Source organism: Saccostrea cucullata, unplaced genomic scaffold, assembly GCF_032062105.1.
Source record: "Saccostrea cucullata isolate Sc308-1 unplaced genomic scaffold, CSIRO_AGI_Scuc_v1 ctg940, whole genome shotgun sequence".
NCBI classification, from domain to species: domain Eukaryota; kingdom Metazoa; phylum Mollusca; class Bivalvia; order Ostreida; family Ostreidae; genus Saccostrea; species Saccostrea cuccullata.
In genome coordinates, this window is record NW_026921347.1 from 113,238 (window position 1) to 130,033 (window position 16,796).

General features: G+C 31.9%; 1 protein-coding gene across 2 annotated transcripts; it reads right to left on the minus strand.

Moving 5' to 3' along the window:
- Nucleotides 1-7,191: 7,191 nt before the first annotated feature.
- Nucleotides 7,192-16,126, minus strand: LOC134259798 (uncharacterized). 2 transcript variants are annotated; one of them, XM_062742402.1, is made up of 4 exons: nt 16,065-16,126; nt 14,019-14,524; nt 12,591-12,770; nt 7,192-8,093 (listed from the first exon to the last, which is right to left on the minus strand). In XM_062742402.1, the coding sequence occupies exons 2-4, from the start codon at nt 14,275-14,277 to the stop codon at nt 7,588-7,590; spliced, it is 945 nt and encodes a 314-aa protein (XP_062598386.1). In that variant the 5' UTR covers nt 14,278-14,524; nt 16,065-16,126; the 3' UTR covers nt 7,192-7,587. The 2 variants fall into 2 exon arrangements, with proteins under 2 accessions (XP_062598386.1, XP_062598385.1); XM_062742401.1 differs by lacking the exons at nt 12,591-12,770; nt 14,019-14,524; nt 16,065-16,126 and adding an exon at nt 8,743-10,505.
- Between the last annotated feature and the right edge of the window lie 670 nt (nt 16,127-16,796).

Below are 16,796 nucleotides of genomic sequence, written 5' to 3' on the forward strand. Positions count from 1 at the left end.
TTTCCTATTTTTTTCTCAAATTATTCGAATTTGTTGTTAATGTATGTGTACGAAATTAAGATTTAATATGACGTTAAATAAAAATGTTAGAAAAATGTGTAAAAACTTTTTCAATGACCCTCGTTTACACAAAACTTTCAACAACCATTTTAATTTTTGTTCGAAATTATGTATTTGAAGGGAGAATGTGATTTTAATTGCATTTAGGATTATCGAATTAACAGTATTTTCAAATCACTTTCCTTTAAACACATCAAGAATTTAACTTTTTTATTTGAGTAATTCATATATTGAAAACATTTAAGCATTACCAGTATTACAACTAAAAGAATAATCTTGAAAATATATGCATACATAAAGTCATTATAATTCGAACAAATCTTGGAAATATTTACATACACATACATCATAATAATTCTAAACTGGAAAATATTTTTAAATTTCTTTTAAACCGTTCAAATTCTGAAGAAAATTGGGAGTTAAAGACAAAGATAAACAGGTATAAGATTGCTTTGAATATTTATTAAACTGGTTAAATACAAGCAAATTCGATTTTGCTGCTTAACAGTGATGAACTTAGACCACCAAATAGATAACGGTACAGTTCAGTTCAATTTATTTGCCCTAACCAAAATATTGGTGAATGGGGACTTATAGTAGTTCGCATGTATACTTCAAACAAACTGGTCAGAGGTGCAAAAATAATGTATACAATTATGTATACAATACAAAATATTGTACACATACATTGTCAGGCGATTTCATGCATACCACATATTAATTCTTCATACTCCAATTTACTAATCTACATTTATTTGCTAGAAGACAACAAAGAAAGCAAACCCGCTCACAAAACACTGGCGTAAAAAGATAATATTTTTAACAATTCAATAAGGCCTATAGTATCCTTTTCAAAGACTGTGCTATGGAACGCCATCACTGCCTTATAGCATAAAACTATACATTCATTATGTCAATCTATCATTACGTGATGTGAACATACCTTTAGGTTATGTCAATTTTTTATGGGGTGATGTAAAAATATCTTTACATCATGTCAATGCTGCATTACATGAAGTAAACACATTCTTCCATTATGTCGGCACTTTATAACTTGAAGACCAAAGTTCATTATGTGAAGTGAAAATATGTTTACATTGTGTTAAAACTTTATAACGTGAAATGAATATTTCTTTATATTATTTCATTTCTTTAATATGTGAGGTCAAAATTGCATTACGTCAAGTTAATTTCGTTTTACATGTGCTCTATGATTTAATTTATCATTACATTAAGTCAAAGTCCATTCCCTTTTGTGAGTGTATATTTCTATTGCAACAAAGCATTATTACGTGATGTCAATGTATCTTTATTTTAGGCCGAGGTCATCACAATGTGAGGTGAAAACATCAAACCTTTCTGTCAGTGCTTTATTACGTTAAGTAAAAAGGTTTTTAACAAAATGTGAACATATATTATGGAGACAGTCCCGGCGTTCCATATTATATCAACACTTTATTACATTATGTCAAAACTCCATTCCTTTATGTGGATATTTACTAAGAATATGTTAACTCTTTCTCATGTGATTTAAAACTTTCTTTACATTGTATTAATTCTTTATCACGTTGGTTACAAATGTTCATTACGTGCTGTAAAATACATTTACGTTATGTCAAAGTTGATAACCGTGTTTTCACGACTGGGAGGGGGGGGGGGTCCTGATTAATTAGATACATTATATGAGAAGGGGGGGGTATGACTTCCTCTTTTTTCCGACATAACTTTATCATAGAAAATGTTCATTAAAATTCAGCACCACTTTGTGCTGAAGTATAAGGGTAATGTAGTATATTTGGAATTTTTTTTAGGACTGATCGAAGTTGGACCCCCCCCCCCCCCCCGCACCCGAAGTAGGATTTTCGAGTTTGGATTTTTTTTCTTTTTTTTTTTTGTACCATATTTTTTTCTGGCTGACAAACCTCCCCCAACCTTCAAAAACGATTCAACTTCACTGGAATTAGTCATTTTTCAACCATTCCAGGACCAGAATTCTGTTCCGAAAATCTACCAGTCCCTCACTTTAATCAATTGACCAATTGCCTTAGTAAACATGGGCTTATATCAGTGGCGATCTTGGGTTCTTGAAAAGAGTAGCTAAAGAGGGACGATATGGTGTATAAGTTGGGGACCAGGGGGTGAAAGCCCGGAAGCTCTCAGGCTTTAGATTTTTTTTTTTATAAAACGTTTCAACTTATTTCAGTTATACTTTATGTAAAACTAATGCAATGTCCTACAAAATAAAATCAATTGATTAATTTCATGCATATTTTGGTCACTAAAGATGGGAGGGCGGGATCCCCCCTCTCCCCACCAAACCACCAGTGCATGTATGAAATACCATGTGTTTACACTTTTTTTTAAAAAAAGGAGGGTTAAAGACTGATAAAAAGCTTAGGACAGTGTTTTGTAGTTAGATCAGAAGTTTTGGACTTTTCAAAATAATTCAAAATAAAAAGAAAAATATTGCTGCATGACACATATTATTTAATTTGTGATATTTATATGAGATTAAATGGCCATTGAATTTCGGCGTTAAAAAAAAACAATCGTCAATAAAGATTCCATGGGAACATGATCCTATTTATAAATTTAACCTGATATTCAATTAAGGATTAATTAAGTCTTGTGTATAATTTAATATTTGATATGTTTAATTTAAATTATTTGCATGTTTAACATATGTGCATGTAATATTAAAAACACGAAACGAAATTGTTGAAATATTCTAAGATATACTGACAAGAGGCTAAGCATTTTAGAAACAATGTAAAGATACAATGGCATAACATAATGATTTGTCAAAAAGTAAGGGAAAATTGACAACATGTAATAGATTCCCGTCGTCATGTAGCATATTGATGACACAGTATAGTAAAGAATTGGCTACATGTGACATTTTTTTCACATCATGTAATGAAATTCTGACATCGTGTTATAGCGACTTGATATTGAATTAAAGATAAATTCACATCATGTAATGAACTACTTAGACCAAATAGTAGAGAGTGCACATAATGTAATAATGAGTTGAAATTATATAAAAACATCTTTACACCACGTAAAATCGTTTTGACTTAATGTCATAAAGAGCTGATATAATGCAATGGAAGGTTGGCGCAATGTAATTGAAGTGCGAGTTAATGCCATAAAGACTTAACATAATGTAATGGAAAGTTGACATAAAGCAATAGTTAGTGTGTGTAAATGTCATAAAGAGTTGACAAAATGTAATGGAAAGTTGACATGACGCAATAGTAGTGTGTGTAAATGTCATAAAGAGTTGACATAATGTAATGGAAAGTTGACATAACGCAATAGTAGTGTGTGTGTAAATGTCATAAAGACTAAACATAATGTAATGGAAAGTTGAAATAATGCAATAGTAGTGTGTGTAAATATCATAAAAAGTTGACATAATGTAATGGAAAGTAGACGCAATGCAATAGTACTGTGCGTAAATGTCACAAAGTGTTGACATAATGTAATTGAAAGTTGACACAATGCAATTGTAGTGTTCTGCTATAAGGCAGTGACGGCGTTCCATACTGTGCTTTTGAAAATAGTTCACGAATATATGCACTGAGCAGCGTATGTGCACAAATTGCTCTATCGCCATTATACTCTAATAAGATAAATATCTTATTTGTTTTTTTTTCAGTTTAATTTCTTAATCAGAAATATTGATCAATATTTTCAAACACTGAGATGTTAAAAATAAGTGTTTAATTGTCGTCTCTTAATGTGACTATTTTGTGTATAGAAAGCATTGATATGCTTTGACGCACTTTGGTTTATTTTTTGTCCCCCGCTTTCGCGAAAGCGAAGGGACATTAAATCTCATTCGTCTGTCCGTCTGTCGGTCAGTCTGTCAGTCTGTCCGTCACAAAAACTTTAACCTTGCCCATAACTTTTGATTTAGTGGAGCTATGACTTTCATATTAAACTAGTGTATTTCTTTTGACAAGACCTTTCTTTGAGTACCACCAAATTTGACCTTTTGACCTTGACCTTGGAGTTTAACCCACATTTACACAAAAATTCCAAACTTTTACTTTGGCCATAACTTTTGAGTGATAGATATTAGGACTTTCATATTTCACATATGTATTCTTTGTGGCAAGGCCTTTCATTGGATACCAACAACCTTGATCTTTTGACCTTGACCATGGCGTTTCACTTACTTATGAAAAAACTTTAACATTGACCATAACTTTTGAACGGTGAGGACTAAGGCTTTCGTACTTCACATATGTAATTCTTGTGAAAAGACCTTCCATTGAAAACCAACAACTTTTACCCTTTGACCTTGACCTTGGATTTTAAACTACTTTTTAAACTTAAACCTTGATCACAACTTTTAAACAGTAGCTACTAGGACTTTTATGTTTCACATTTGTATTCTTTGTGGCAAGACCTTTCAATGGATACCAACAACCTTTACCTTTTGACCTTGACCTTTGAGAATTACGTACTTATGAATAAACTTTAACTTCGACCATAACTTTTGAACGGTGAGAGCGAGGGCTTTCGTACTTTGACCTTGACATTGGAGTTTTAACTACTTTTAAGAAACTTTAACTTTGGTCACAACTTTTGAACGATATATATCTAGGACTTTCATATTTCACGTACATATTCTTTGTGGCAGAACCTTTATTTGGATATCAACAACTTTGACCTTGACCTTAAAGATTTACATACTTATGAAAAAACTTAATCTTGACCATAACATTTGAACGGTAAGAGCTAGGACTTTCATACTTCACATATGTAATGCTTGTGAGAAGACCTTTCATGGGATATTAACAACTTTGACCCTTTGATCTTGACCTTGGAGTTCACCTACTTTAAAAAAAAACCTTTAACTTTGGCCATAAGTTTTAACGGTCAGGATTAGGGTTTTTATTCTTCAAAACAATCAACTTCAATGATAATATCTAAATAAAGGACATATGATACGGTGTTCATATTAGACACAATATGTCATAAAAAATAACATCTCACCCATAAAGACACCGAAAGCGGGGGACCACAATTTTTTGAATCTGCTTGTTACTTTTGTCTGTGAAGCTATTTATAGTAAGAAAGGCCATCATGACACCTACAGCAAATAAGTTATGTATGTTCATTAATGAGTTCAAATGAAATATACAAGTACGTGATATTTACTAGTATTTCTGTACACATTATCCATAGAATGACATATGTTCGTGTACTAATGTACCATAGGACTGGCGGTGAATTCAGATTTTACTTTGATGTTGCTGTGGTGTATTTGCCAGAAGAACCACAGTTTTTAAGTCACGCCCACAATTTGGCATCAAGCCATAGTACATGTAACAAGACCTTGACTGATGAAGAAATGATGCTTATTTCAAAACCTTGGCAATAACTGATAAATGAGTTTAGTCAACAATTTAAACTTCAAGAATTCTAAAATTAATTAAGTGTATCCTTTGAACCTTATACGTTCTATCTCGAATTGCCTTAATTCTTATTCTTGTCTCCAAATAGTAATTTCACATTAAACATGTTAAAGGTCCTTGTTTTTTTTACTTGACATTGGCGTCGGAAGACTCGGAACCGGGGAGGGGGCCTTCTTTTTGTTGGTTTGAGCCCCCCCCCCCCCCCACCACCACCCTCGCCCTTCAATTTGCTTCCGACGCCTATGCTTGCAAAACCCTTCAAACTTTATAAAATGTCATAAATCATTTCGCGGATTTTGCATGTACATTGATCGCTATAAATGAAAAGATTAATCGGCGATGTTTTCCATTGACCACCCCCCCCCCCCAAAAAAAATAAAATCGATCTTCGAAAGGAATAACAGCCTAAAATAAAACAGGTTACGATCGCTATACATCTGTTCCTGACAAAAATCAAGTCCTCTGTCTAAGCTGCAACATCTTCTCATGTACCTAATAATGATGTCATTCCGATTTTTTGTTCGTCGATACCCCAGCAGCAGCATTTAAAATACCATCCTTTCAGATGGAGAAAGGTATTTATACAGACTCCGGACCATGGCTTGACAGCATGAAGTGGGCGGTGCTAACTGTCAAACAGCTTTTCTCTCATTGGTCCTCTGGTACAAGTAACTTACACAATAGATATTAATAGGTTAATGGTAAATACACTCACAGTTTTTAATTCACTCGGGGCTCCGCCCCTTGTGAATTAAAAACTGTGAGTGTATTTACCATTAACCAATTAATGTCTATGGTGTAACTATAACAAGTATAATAATCGAAAAAGATATATTTTTTAATTCCCACTTCCATTTCCTATTGTCTGTAACTTTAAAAGTTACATGAATGACATGCGACAGCGCAATGAAATAAACTATGTATTTTCACCATTTGAATATGATTTTATTTGTCATTCTACGCGTTAGAAGATATGTTAATTATGTTTTTTAAGGCTTCTTCTAAACTGACATTCTGGGAAAGATAGTTCGGGGCATTGGAAAATTAAATCAGACGGCAGTTTTTTTTGGAGGATATTTCACATCACATTTAAGGACATATGTTCTTTACCATACAAGACTTTTATTTCCCAATACCAAAACAATATTTAAAATGAGACCGTTAAAGCTATATTTAAAAAGAAGTTTTATGTTTTTTGTATTATTTTAAGATGAGGTTTTCCATAGAAAAGCATGTACACTGTCATTCTTTCTATAACATTGAGAGGTACCAATCACTTATTTATATGCAACCGTTTCTGAATAAAATATAATGCCTATTTTGTTTTGTTTTTTAAATCTGACACTTATTTCGGGTCTCCCAGAGCAAAACATGGATTTTAACATTATATTTATATAATATGATGCTACTCAAAGCACCTCAAGTTTTTCATAATGAGATGAAATGCTTATTTTTCTCACTTTTATTCTCAATCTATTTCCACAAAATATCATTAGACTTTAGAGACTTTAAAAAAAAAAGGAGAAAAAATAATTAACAATATACTACAGATGCATGTTTCCTAAAATAAATAATAAATAAAATAATAAATATACATAATTATTTTAAATATACATGCTTTCGGACATTTGCAACATACTTTACCTACGAATTTATTTTCCTTCAAGATATTATTAATTTGAGATCATAGTGCCATCAGATCTTCGTAGACAAAAAAGAGCATACTTTACCAGGAATCTTGAAAATATATCAGTTAATAAAATACAACTACTCTTTTATAACTCAGGGAAAAAGTGTACAGCAATAAGTAATTATATTTTCTAGAAGTTGGGTTCTATCCAGACTTTTTCGAAAGAATAAACGCATGCACATAAGGCTCCTTAAAATATTGGAACTCTTTAACCAAAAGACGAAAAAAAACTCATCTATGTGATTTTTCTGTTATTTTTCTTTCCATTACATGTACAATGTCTAATTTGACTTCGGGAGAATTATGCAAAATTGCACTATGTCTTTGAATAAACTGTAGTCACATAAGCAAACTGAATGCAAAAAAAAAAAAAAAAACAAACAAACAAACAAACAAACCAGGGAATGATCAGGATGCTTGTTGTCTTATGTTTTCTTCAATGTTCAAAAGAATTTCAGTGTGCAAGTCTAATCTTTCTCTAATCATGTTTAAGTACGTCAAGGTAAACGGCGGATCAATTTTTTTGAAGGCATTTTCATCAAGTCTCAAACTCTCCAAAACCGCTCTGATTGGGGTAACGTAAACTTCCCCGGATGCTTGGTCTACAGCATTAAGGAGTCCAATGCACTCTAATTCTGGATCGTTGTAATCACTTACAATGAATACGAGAGATCCAGAATCTCCAAGATCAGCAAATTTACCATGGTCAGATTTTATAACCATTTGACCGAAATATTGTTTAAAAAAAGAACCGTTTTCATTGATTTTTATCGTTTTCATAGTATTAATACGGGTCAATCTCCCCTTTGTCCACAACGTTGTTTGTCCATATTTAACAATATTCAATGGTTCGTCCAGGTTTGAAACGTCTTTTATTTTTCCACTAAAAATTGGTTTACTTCCTTCTAAAAATCCTACAACATGAGAAAGGAACAGGTAGTTGAATGATTGTAATATATTCAATAAATATGAATTTAAGTTTGAAAGAAAAAAAGGACAACAAATATCATTGTGGAGATGTTAATTTTAATTTTAAATTTTCCTTTTATTGTTTGGTAACAGTTGAAAAATCTACTGGTATGCATGAACTACAAATTACATGTAAATGATCATTGTTATTTTTTTACTCATCGCAAGTTGGCAACATTTTTAAAGGATTCGCATGATAATTTAAGATCAGTGCTCTAATAATTTTGCTGATGTTTTTAATACTATTTTTGAATAAATTTTTAATTCCAACAAATCAATTCATATCAGTATTTAAAATGCATGTGCATGCATGTTTTTAAATAAATAAATAAGATCTTTGATGATTGAAAGAGTTCTTGAATAACATACTAAATTTTTCCCAAAGAAAATTGTAAAATAATTTATACTTTCATTTCTATTGATTAGCCTACAAAACTTGGTGACATTTCTGAATGATCCACAAATGAATGAAGAGAACAAAAAAGAAGTGGCAATTCTAAGGCATGGCTGGAATAGGAATAAAAATCAATTAAATAATATTATATAGATGAACTTATCCCTAAACTGAAATTGCTAATTTATAACTTCAAATACCTGCATCTATCATATTTTTTTGAGGAACAAATGGGTGTTTTGGCTTGTGATCCTCAGAATTAATGTTGACAAGAACAGCATCTACCGTAAATTTTCTTTTCAAACGTATCTCTCCAAAATACCCTCTGTCAAGTATTCCACATTCATTCCATTCGTCAGATATTTCTCTTAAAATTTTTACATCTAATGTTTTCGCGTTTTCAAACAGGTTTTCATTAAGATGGATTTTTAACACCAAGACATGTGCTGCGGTTAAGTAATATATTTTGTTGCCAACAAAAACAAATCCTCCCAAGGTACCCTTACCCATTTCAGCAGTGCTTGATTTGATACTGTCTCCTATTTGAGGATGGCGAGTTGCAGAAATAGCTGCACCAGATTCACGTACATCCACAGGATAACCATTTAAATTCGTAGGAAATGGTTTTTCGCCCATTGGAATTATACCTTTTGTGTGGCATGATATTACAATACAGGAAACTGGTTCGATATTGGGTGGTTTTCCAGGTTTGTAATTCCTTGATAATACAGATGATGTTGTAATCCCAGTTATGTTACTATGGGATTGAAGTAAGCTATTTATGACCCAATCGTGTATCACCAAATTTCTGTCGAGGTTAAACTTTGCTTCATATTCCATAATTGCAAGTGATTCACCATCAACTTCAGAGATTTCTTTTACAAGGACTTCAAGTCCGCAATATTTTAAAGGTAGCACTTCTTTTGCCGTACATTTAAAGCCTTCCTTACAAACAATAATGACATACTCATTGCAAGTAACTCTCTGTTTTTGAAACCTGTATCCTGTCCAGACATAAACAGATCTGACGCTAAACTGGGAGCAAAAGTTTTCCTCAACTGCTCTAATTAAAATTTTTGCCATCAACGTATCAGTCATATAAACACTTTTTACCAACCTTTCAAGCACTTGATTGGAAAGACAATAAGGGTAAATATTTTCAGTTTTTCGACCCCATTCATACCTTGTCTGATCGAATTCGCAAGCTATTGCAGTAAAAGTGGATCTTGAATGAGCTATATTTTCGTCGGACAAAATTGAGATATCATCATATGACATTTTAGATACATTTTTTGCAGTCAAATTGAAGTCCTTTACCAACATTTGTATAAGGGATGTAAACTCATCCTTTCCACTCACTGCTAGTTGATTTGCCAAGTGGGCCTTGATTGTGTTCGGAATTTGAGCAATATTTGCTTTCACAGCGTCGAAAGAAAATATATGTTCATCAACGTTTTTCATCTCCAAAAGTCGCGCTAATTCCTCAAACAGGGAGTGTGAAGGATGCATTTTTATTTCGTTAAAAAAACGTAAGAGCAATGTTCCATAAAAAGCATCTTTTGTTATGCAAACATCATCATGGTCCATAATGTAACTGAGGTATCTTAAAGGACACATTTCAAGAAATACCTCTGGATTTCGCTTTAAATGAACTTGACACAAAACCTTTCGGATACTTTCATCATTAACATAATAGCAGCTATCTTCTTTCTCTAAATAAATCCCAACAAAAGACTCTGCGATTTTTTGTGGAATCATGAAATCATTGCGAAAAAGATCAGAATGATGTATGCGAGAAGCTGCTGAACATTGAAAGCTCAAACCAGGATTCAACAGCACCGAAGACAAACACGAAAAACATTTCTCGTCCATGTCATTAATGTGCGTGAATATTTCCTTCATGCTCTTTTCTACCTTGTCTGTCAAATCGATTACGAAGCTTTTTTGAAGAAATTCGTCTGCAGCACTTGAAATCTTAAGGAAGTTGAGAACTTCTTTTTCCATTGATATTATGATAGTATTATTTTCTGACCAAGTATTGAGCAACTTGAAAAAATTGTCGAGGCTAGATACTGTTTCTTTGAGAGTTGCCAAAGATGTAATTTGTTCAAACAGTCCGTCCACAAGTATTGTCATTTTGATGTCAGGGAGAACTTGAATAGATTCAAGTTCCCTAATGTTTCTCACTGCAAAGGGAGTCGCCTCATTCAAATTTTTCAATCGTTCAAATAATAATAAACTTGCTCGAGATTTATCCTTTCCGATTATGCCTGTCACAACGAAAGCAAATTTATTGCTTTGCATAGTTACTTCTTCGTAATAGTTCATTATTTCGTCTTTATGATATGAAGATCGAGAGGCTTCCGCTTGCAGTTGGTTAAAGGCATAAACTATGATTAAATAAAAGACAATTGAAATGACACATATATAAAGACCTGCTCATTTTTAAACAAGAATTGTTGATACACATTAAAACTCTGTCAAAATAGCTAGGTATAAATTGTATTATGTTATATGTGTATGATTCTACCATAGGTATTCACAAACTAATTCATCGACCTATTTTTGACACTATTTAGTTGAAATGTTAAATTTGATTTGACTTATTACAGATGAGTATTTTTCAAAGTACTTTGCACATTTTCCATTCTTGTTTTGGTTTTTTCGAAATGCAGCGCCGAAAAATGACAGATTGCATAAAGAAATACATGTAATGTCAGAGGATAGGATAATCAAGAATTGTTTATCTTTCACAATATAAAATTGTTACTATTGAAAAGAATAAAATCTTTTACATTTATGGTCTGAAAACTTTGAATTTTTGTGTTGGAAGGTATTTTTCATGATGCTAGATTTTAGAAAGTCAAGCTTTAAAAATTTATCTTTTTAATATGAAAGCAGTCAAATAGATGATAAATACTTCTATCATCTTGCGCCCTAACGTCATATCAATGTACGGAAAATGCATTAAACGTTTCATGAACTGCACTGTTTCTCTAATTAGGCAATGCAAAGTTAGGTTTTAAACTGAACGGATAAAATGACAGCAGCATTTAACGAGAAACCATGAAAAAATCATTTGGGAATTCTCATAATCTATCATCCTAAAGCATATAAAATTTCTACCAATTATAATGTGTGCAAAATGTTTAAAGTTATAGAATAAGATAAAAAATAAGTTATAAATCACTTTTAAAATATATTTTATTGTCAAGTTACACAATTTTACATTATAACAATGTGACCTTAAGGACAGATGATATAAACATTTTTTTTTCTTTGAAAAAGATCTAATATCATGTCACAAGTTTAGAAAAGTGGATGGTTCTTAGAATTTTTTTCTCTTAAGAACTTGAAAAATGAAATAGAATCGGAAAATATTAGTAATATTTCAATAGAAAAACAAATATAGACAAATCACATTCAGTAAAGGTTTACAGGTGAAAACAAATTTCAGAATATGTTACCATGGTGCTAAAAGTATAATATAAACTTTTGAAAAATATACCAAGCCAGGTGAATTTTAAGAGGAATATCAAAATGACAAAAACTTAGCAATATCATATAGGCTGATTTTTACCAGTTAGCTTTTCCTAATAAAATTCACCTGGCTTGGTATATTTCTCTTAAGTTTATATTACACTTTTAGCAGCATGGTAACATATTCTGAAATTTTGTTTTCACCCGTAAACCTTTAATGAATGCAATTTGTCTACATTTGGTTTTTCAATGAAATATTACTAATATTTTCAAGATTTTTTCATAATCCAGTTCTTAGGAGAAATAAAAAATACTAAGAACCATCCAATTTTCTAAACTTGTGACATGATATTAGATCTTTTTCAAAGAAAAAAATTTGTTTGTATCATCTGTCCTTAATTTGTGCGAAAAACCATGTGAGTTTAAAAAGTTCGTTGAGCTGCATATCTAGTACTCTTCTGTTTTTCACCTGCCCATTGCAACAACGTATTCAACAAAAAAAATAAACTAAATAAACTACTGTTTATTTAAACAGATGCTTACATTAATCATTTATATGTAGGCATACCTAATTGAGGAATCAAGAAGTGAAATCCAGTTTCCTCCAACAAACGTTTGCTTTTTAATACGTCATTTGAGTAGTTATCTACAGTTTGAAACTGCGACGATCTTGATTTCTCTGATTGGTCCATTGGAAAGTCCTTTTCTCGAATCCGAAAAGTGGTATCCTTCACAGGGCTTTTGATTTCTGGTTTTCCAAAACAACAATAATAATTCTAAAGTATATAAGCTTTGAAACACTATTTGTTTATCATACATGTGCAATAAATTTTGATGATGTTTTATCCGATGAATAAACAGTTTTGAGTGAAAAGAGAGATATATTCAATGCCATTGTCTTCATTCAACGAGAGTTCTTCGGAAAGTACTCGGACTACTGTAATAACTTTCGTATGCCCTTAATTTTTTTAAGTTTTAATCGATTCAACACCCACCGTAACACCATGCCTCGGGTTTAACAGAAAGAACCACAGTTTTCACATCAAGGCGCTTAGCTCTTAACAAAGGAATAGCTGCTACTACTTTTTATCAATAGGTCAGTCGTGACCGTGATTCAAACTTACTAGCTTCTTATTGATAATATGGATAAAGAGTCTTTGACTTTTAAAAGGAGAATAAATGCAATAACGGTGATCTAAATAACTTGTTCCTTATTAGCAGAATTTTTTTTTTTAGAAAATCCATCTGTATATTGCTGTATGAACGCTATATTGGAGGCCACAATCTCTAAATAACGCCCCAAATGAATCGACTCAAAAAGATCTACAAACCATACCTTCAGCATAGATCAGATATTATCTTCGATTTTATTTTGAACATATGTTTAACAAGCATGTAAAATTTTGATAAAGCATTAAATTTTTTTTGAAAGAAAATGACTCGACGCAATTTTTAAAATGCTCTTCTTATTCATTAATTTGGAGTAATCTTGCTTGTCTTCGAATAAAATTTCTATTAAGATATTCGGTCGAAAAATTCAAGTGTTGGATTGTAGTCTTAATATTTTCACGAGGAAGCTGTATATTTAAACTTGAAAGTAAACTTACTAAGGATGCTAACATATAATACTTTTGTCACTAAAATTGCTTTGCTTGTCATTAAACTCCCATATAATTTCTTAAACAATAAGTTTGCTTTCCGCATAGCACAATAGTTTAAGTGTTATTCTCTAGAGTCGCATATTACGCATATTACGGACGTGGCAGTTTCGGATCCTCTTTAATAGGTGAAAACCTGTCTTTCGGACGATAACGTACTAGTATACGTTCTTTTAGACCATGACATGAAGATCGTACTTACAATTTATATGTTACTGCAACTAATTCTCGATCATATTTAATTATAATTTGGATGAAAATGAAACAAGAACTTATAAATCTATTATATATTATACATGTAGGCATCAATATATTAAAATAAGCAAACGTATTCTTACCTGATGTGTGTTGAAGGTTTATGTTCATTTTCTTGGATTCTGCGTTTTCGAGTTTAACATTTGTCGCGTCTTGTTCATGGAATTTCATTACAGAATGATAAGGTACATTCTTTCTTTTAGCAACGCAATAACAATTTTCTTGTGCTGGCAAATCATCAGTCCATATATGCCCTGATTTTGATTTCCTTGGTGGTTTAAGTTTTGTGAGTAGAGGTTCATCTTTTCTACCACGGTTAGTAATTGATAAATTAGAACCCATAACAATTCCGTTTTGACACACTGAATTACAGATGTATAAATCTGTACTTAGTATTTTTTCCCACGCTTCTTGAAATATAGTTCATTTGAAATAATCAGTGAAAAAAGTACAAGGACAATTTATAAGTTGCATACAAAAATAGAATTAAAGTCTTATAACTGGTAAGGTTGAAACGGTCATACGTCCTGCAAAATGCGTTGATCTTTAGCTTTAACACGGAAAAGTATTTTCCTGACTCCAAGAGACTCTGAAAGAATACAGTATTTAATTTGTATATTTACATTTTCAAGCTTAAAGGTTACTGGTAAGCAGATGATAATTCCTCCGAGTTACTCTTATCTTAATTATATCTTAAATTTTACTTCAAATTGGGATTTAACTGTTCTAGCAAAATCAGATACAATGTGATTTTCGACTTATAACATTTTACGAGCAAACTAACTTTTTCATACTGATTGTTAGTCCATTATTTATGCATTGTATTGACAATGGATTTTTCCGTTATTTCCCGATGATGAAAAGAAGCACACTTTGGGTGTGTCCGGTCAGCGAGGGATATTCACTCTGATGTTTCGGAGGTCCGTGTTTGCTATGCTCCTACTTTGTATTGTTTTATCGGCTTTGATATTGAATACTGTTCGTTATCTCCATATCTTTCTTACACTTTTCAAAAGCAAGAGAAAAAACCATTTTTGTAAAACAGTCATACACAGAGAATAATACATACCCTTTTCCATATCACACCCTTTATCAGCCCGAAACACCAATATCAGACAGAGGGCCGAAGTCCCGAGGGCTGATAAAGGATGTGATTTGGAAAAGGGTATGTATTATAATGTTTATAACATTCTTAGTAATAAAAAACAGCACACATTAAGTTGAGAAAAAAAAAATTAGTAAATAAACATGCAAACATACATATACCTGGTCTTTTGTCTAATACGGTTTGGGTTTGTTTCTACTTCTATTTTGATGCACTTGATCCGTAATTTGAAAATAATCTATTGTTTGTTAATTAGATTATCATTATTTTCAAAAAGTTAAAATTAGGAGAATATATGAACCCACCAAAAATTGTGTATAATTACAGGTACTGTTTTGTGGTTTAATTTACTAAGGGTGTGATATTGATCCGTATCAGCCCTGCAGGACTGATAATCAATATCAGCCCTGAAGGGCTGATACGGCTATTGTGACGTCAGGCATATCGCATATGCAAAAATCCTGTATTTATTACGAAGTATGTAATAAAAGGGTTTGTCCTTAAGTGATAGCGTTTATCATGACAAATCATCAAATTGCAAGTTCTATGGCAAAATGAATCACATTTTCAATATACATGTATACATGTATGGTGTCAGCAACTTAGTACTTTAGATAGTTTTCAATAGGCCAGAATGAAGCAAGAGTTATTTCCCGTTGGCCGCCATAATGAAGGCACAAATGCTGATATCCCTTCTTTGTTCAACCAATTTTTATATTTGCTATTTTGAATTAGGAATCATTATTTTTCTGAAGTATTAAAATTTTGGAAGCCTCCTTTGTTTAAAAAAAAAGATTAATAAAGTTTTTCAACCAAATATTTCTGCTACAACCTCTTAAACTTGGTAAGACAAAGAGGGAAAATTACCAAGTCGACCACTAATATGGCCACCAACGGGAAGTAACTCTCGCTAAATTAAGGCCTAACGGAAACTATCTATTATGCTTTTTCCCTTGGTGCACCAAATCAATTTCTCTCTCTTATACGTTTTAATGACTTCTAGAGTTTTGGTTTATAAACTTACCTAAAGATGACTTCTTTGGCTCCTTTGTTACATTGCCCTTTTATCAAATTTAATAGTTTTTTCCCCTTCTGTAAACAAAACACTGAAAAAAAAAATTGTGAAAGTGACTAAGAAAACTATTAATTTATGTCCATACAATCACTACCTTTTCCTAGGTATTGCGTAGATATAGAAGATAACATTTGTAAATCTAGAATTTATAAGTAAATTTCACTAGGTTAGTTGGGATTTATACGACCCTTGTTTCACGTGACACCTACTAGTCACTATTAAAGCTAATAAACAGTACAAGTTACAGTTTTTTAAAAGCTTGCCTGACTAATTAAATTTATCTGCATGAAGAGTGATAAACCTTTTGAGAAATACTTTTGTGGGTCTAAAACATGTGCTAACTTTATATTTTGAGAACCTTGTGTAATTCAGATCTTAATTTCTTTTAACTAGTAGAACAATCATTTCTACACTGCATCCTAAAAAGATGTTATTCGGGGGAGTGGGTGGAAGGAAGGTTATTTGGGTCTGCAAGTGGAGTGATCTGCCCTTGGATCTGAATTGATTTCAAGCTAAATTGTAACACTTATGATGCATTGTAAACATATTAAATACTAATTTTTGGAGTTTTTTTCTCATTTAAAGTACATAGTAGTAATGTGTATTCATTTTTTTGTTTTTCTTAAAAGGGGGTGGGGTAGTTACACTATCATATATATGGAGAATAAAATAAGTGAATTT

Bases quoted from the DNA above. Each gene is read 5' to 3' on its own strand.
- LOC134259798 (XM_062742401.1), bottom strand. From the start codon at position 10,444: ATGAAGGAAATATTCACGCACATTAATGACATGGACGAGAAATGTTTT. The intron at 8,094-8,742 runs GTATTTGAAGTT...CTCATGTTGTAG, and splicing joins AAAAAATATGATAGATGCAG to GATTTTTAGAAGGAAGTAAA.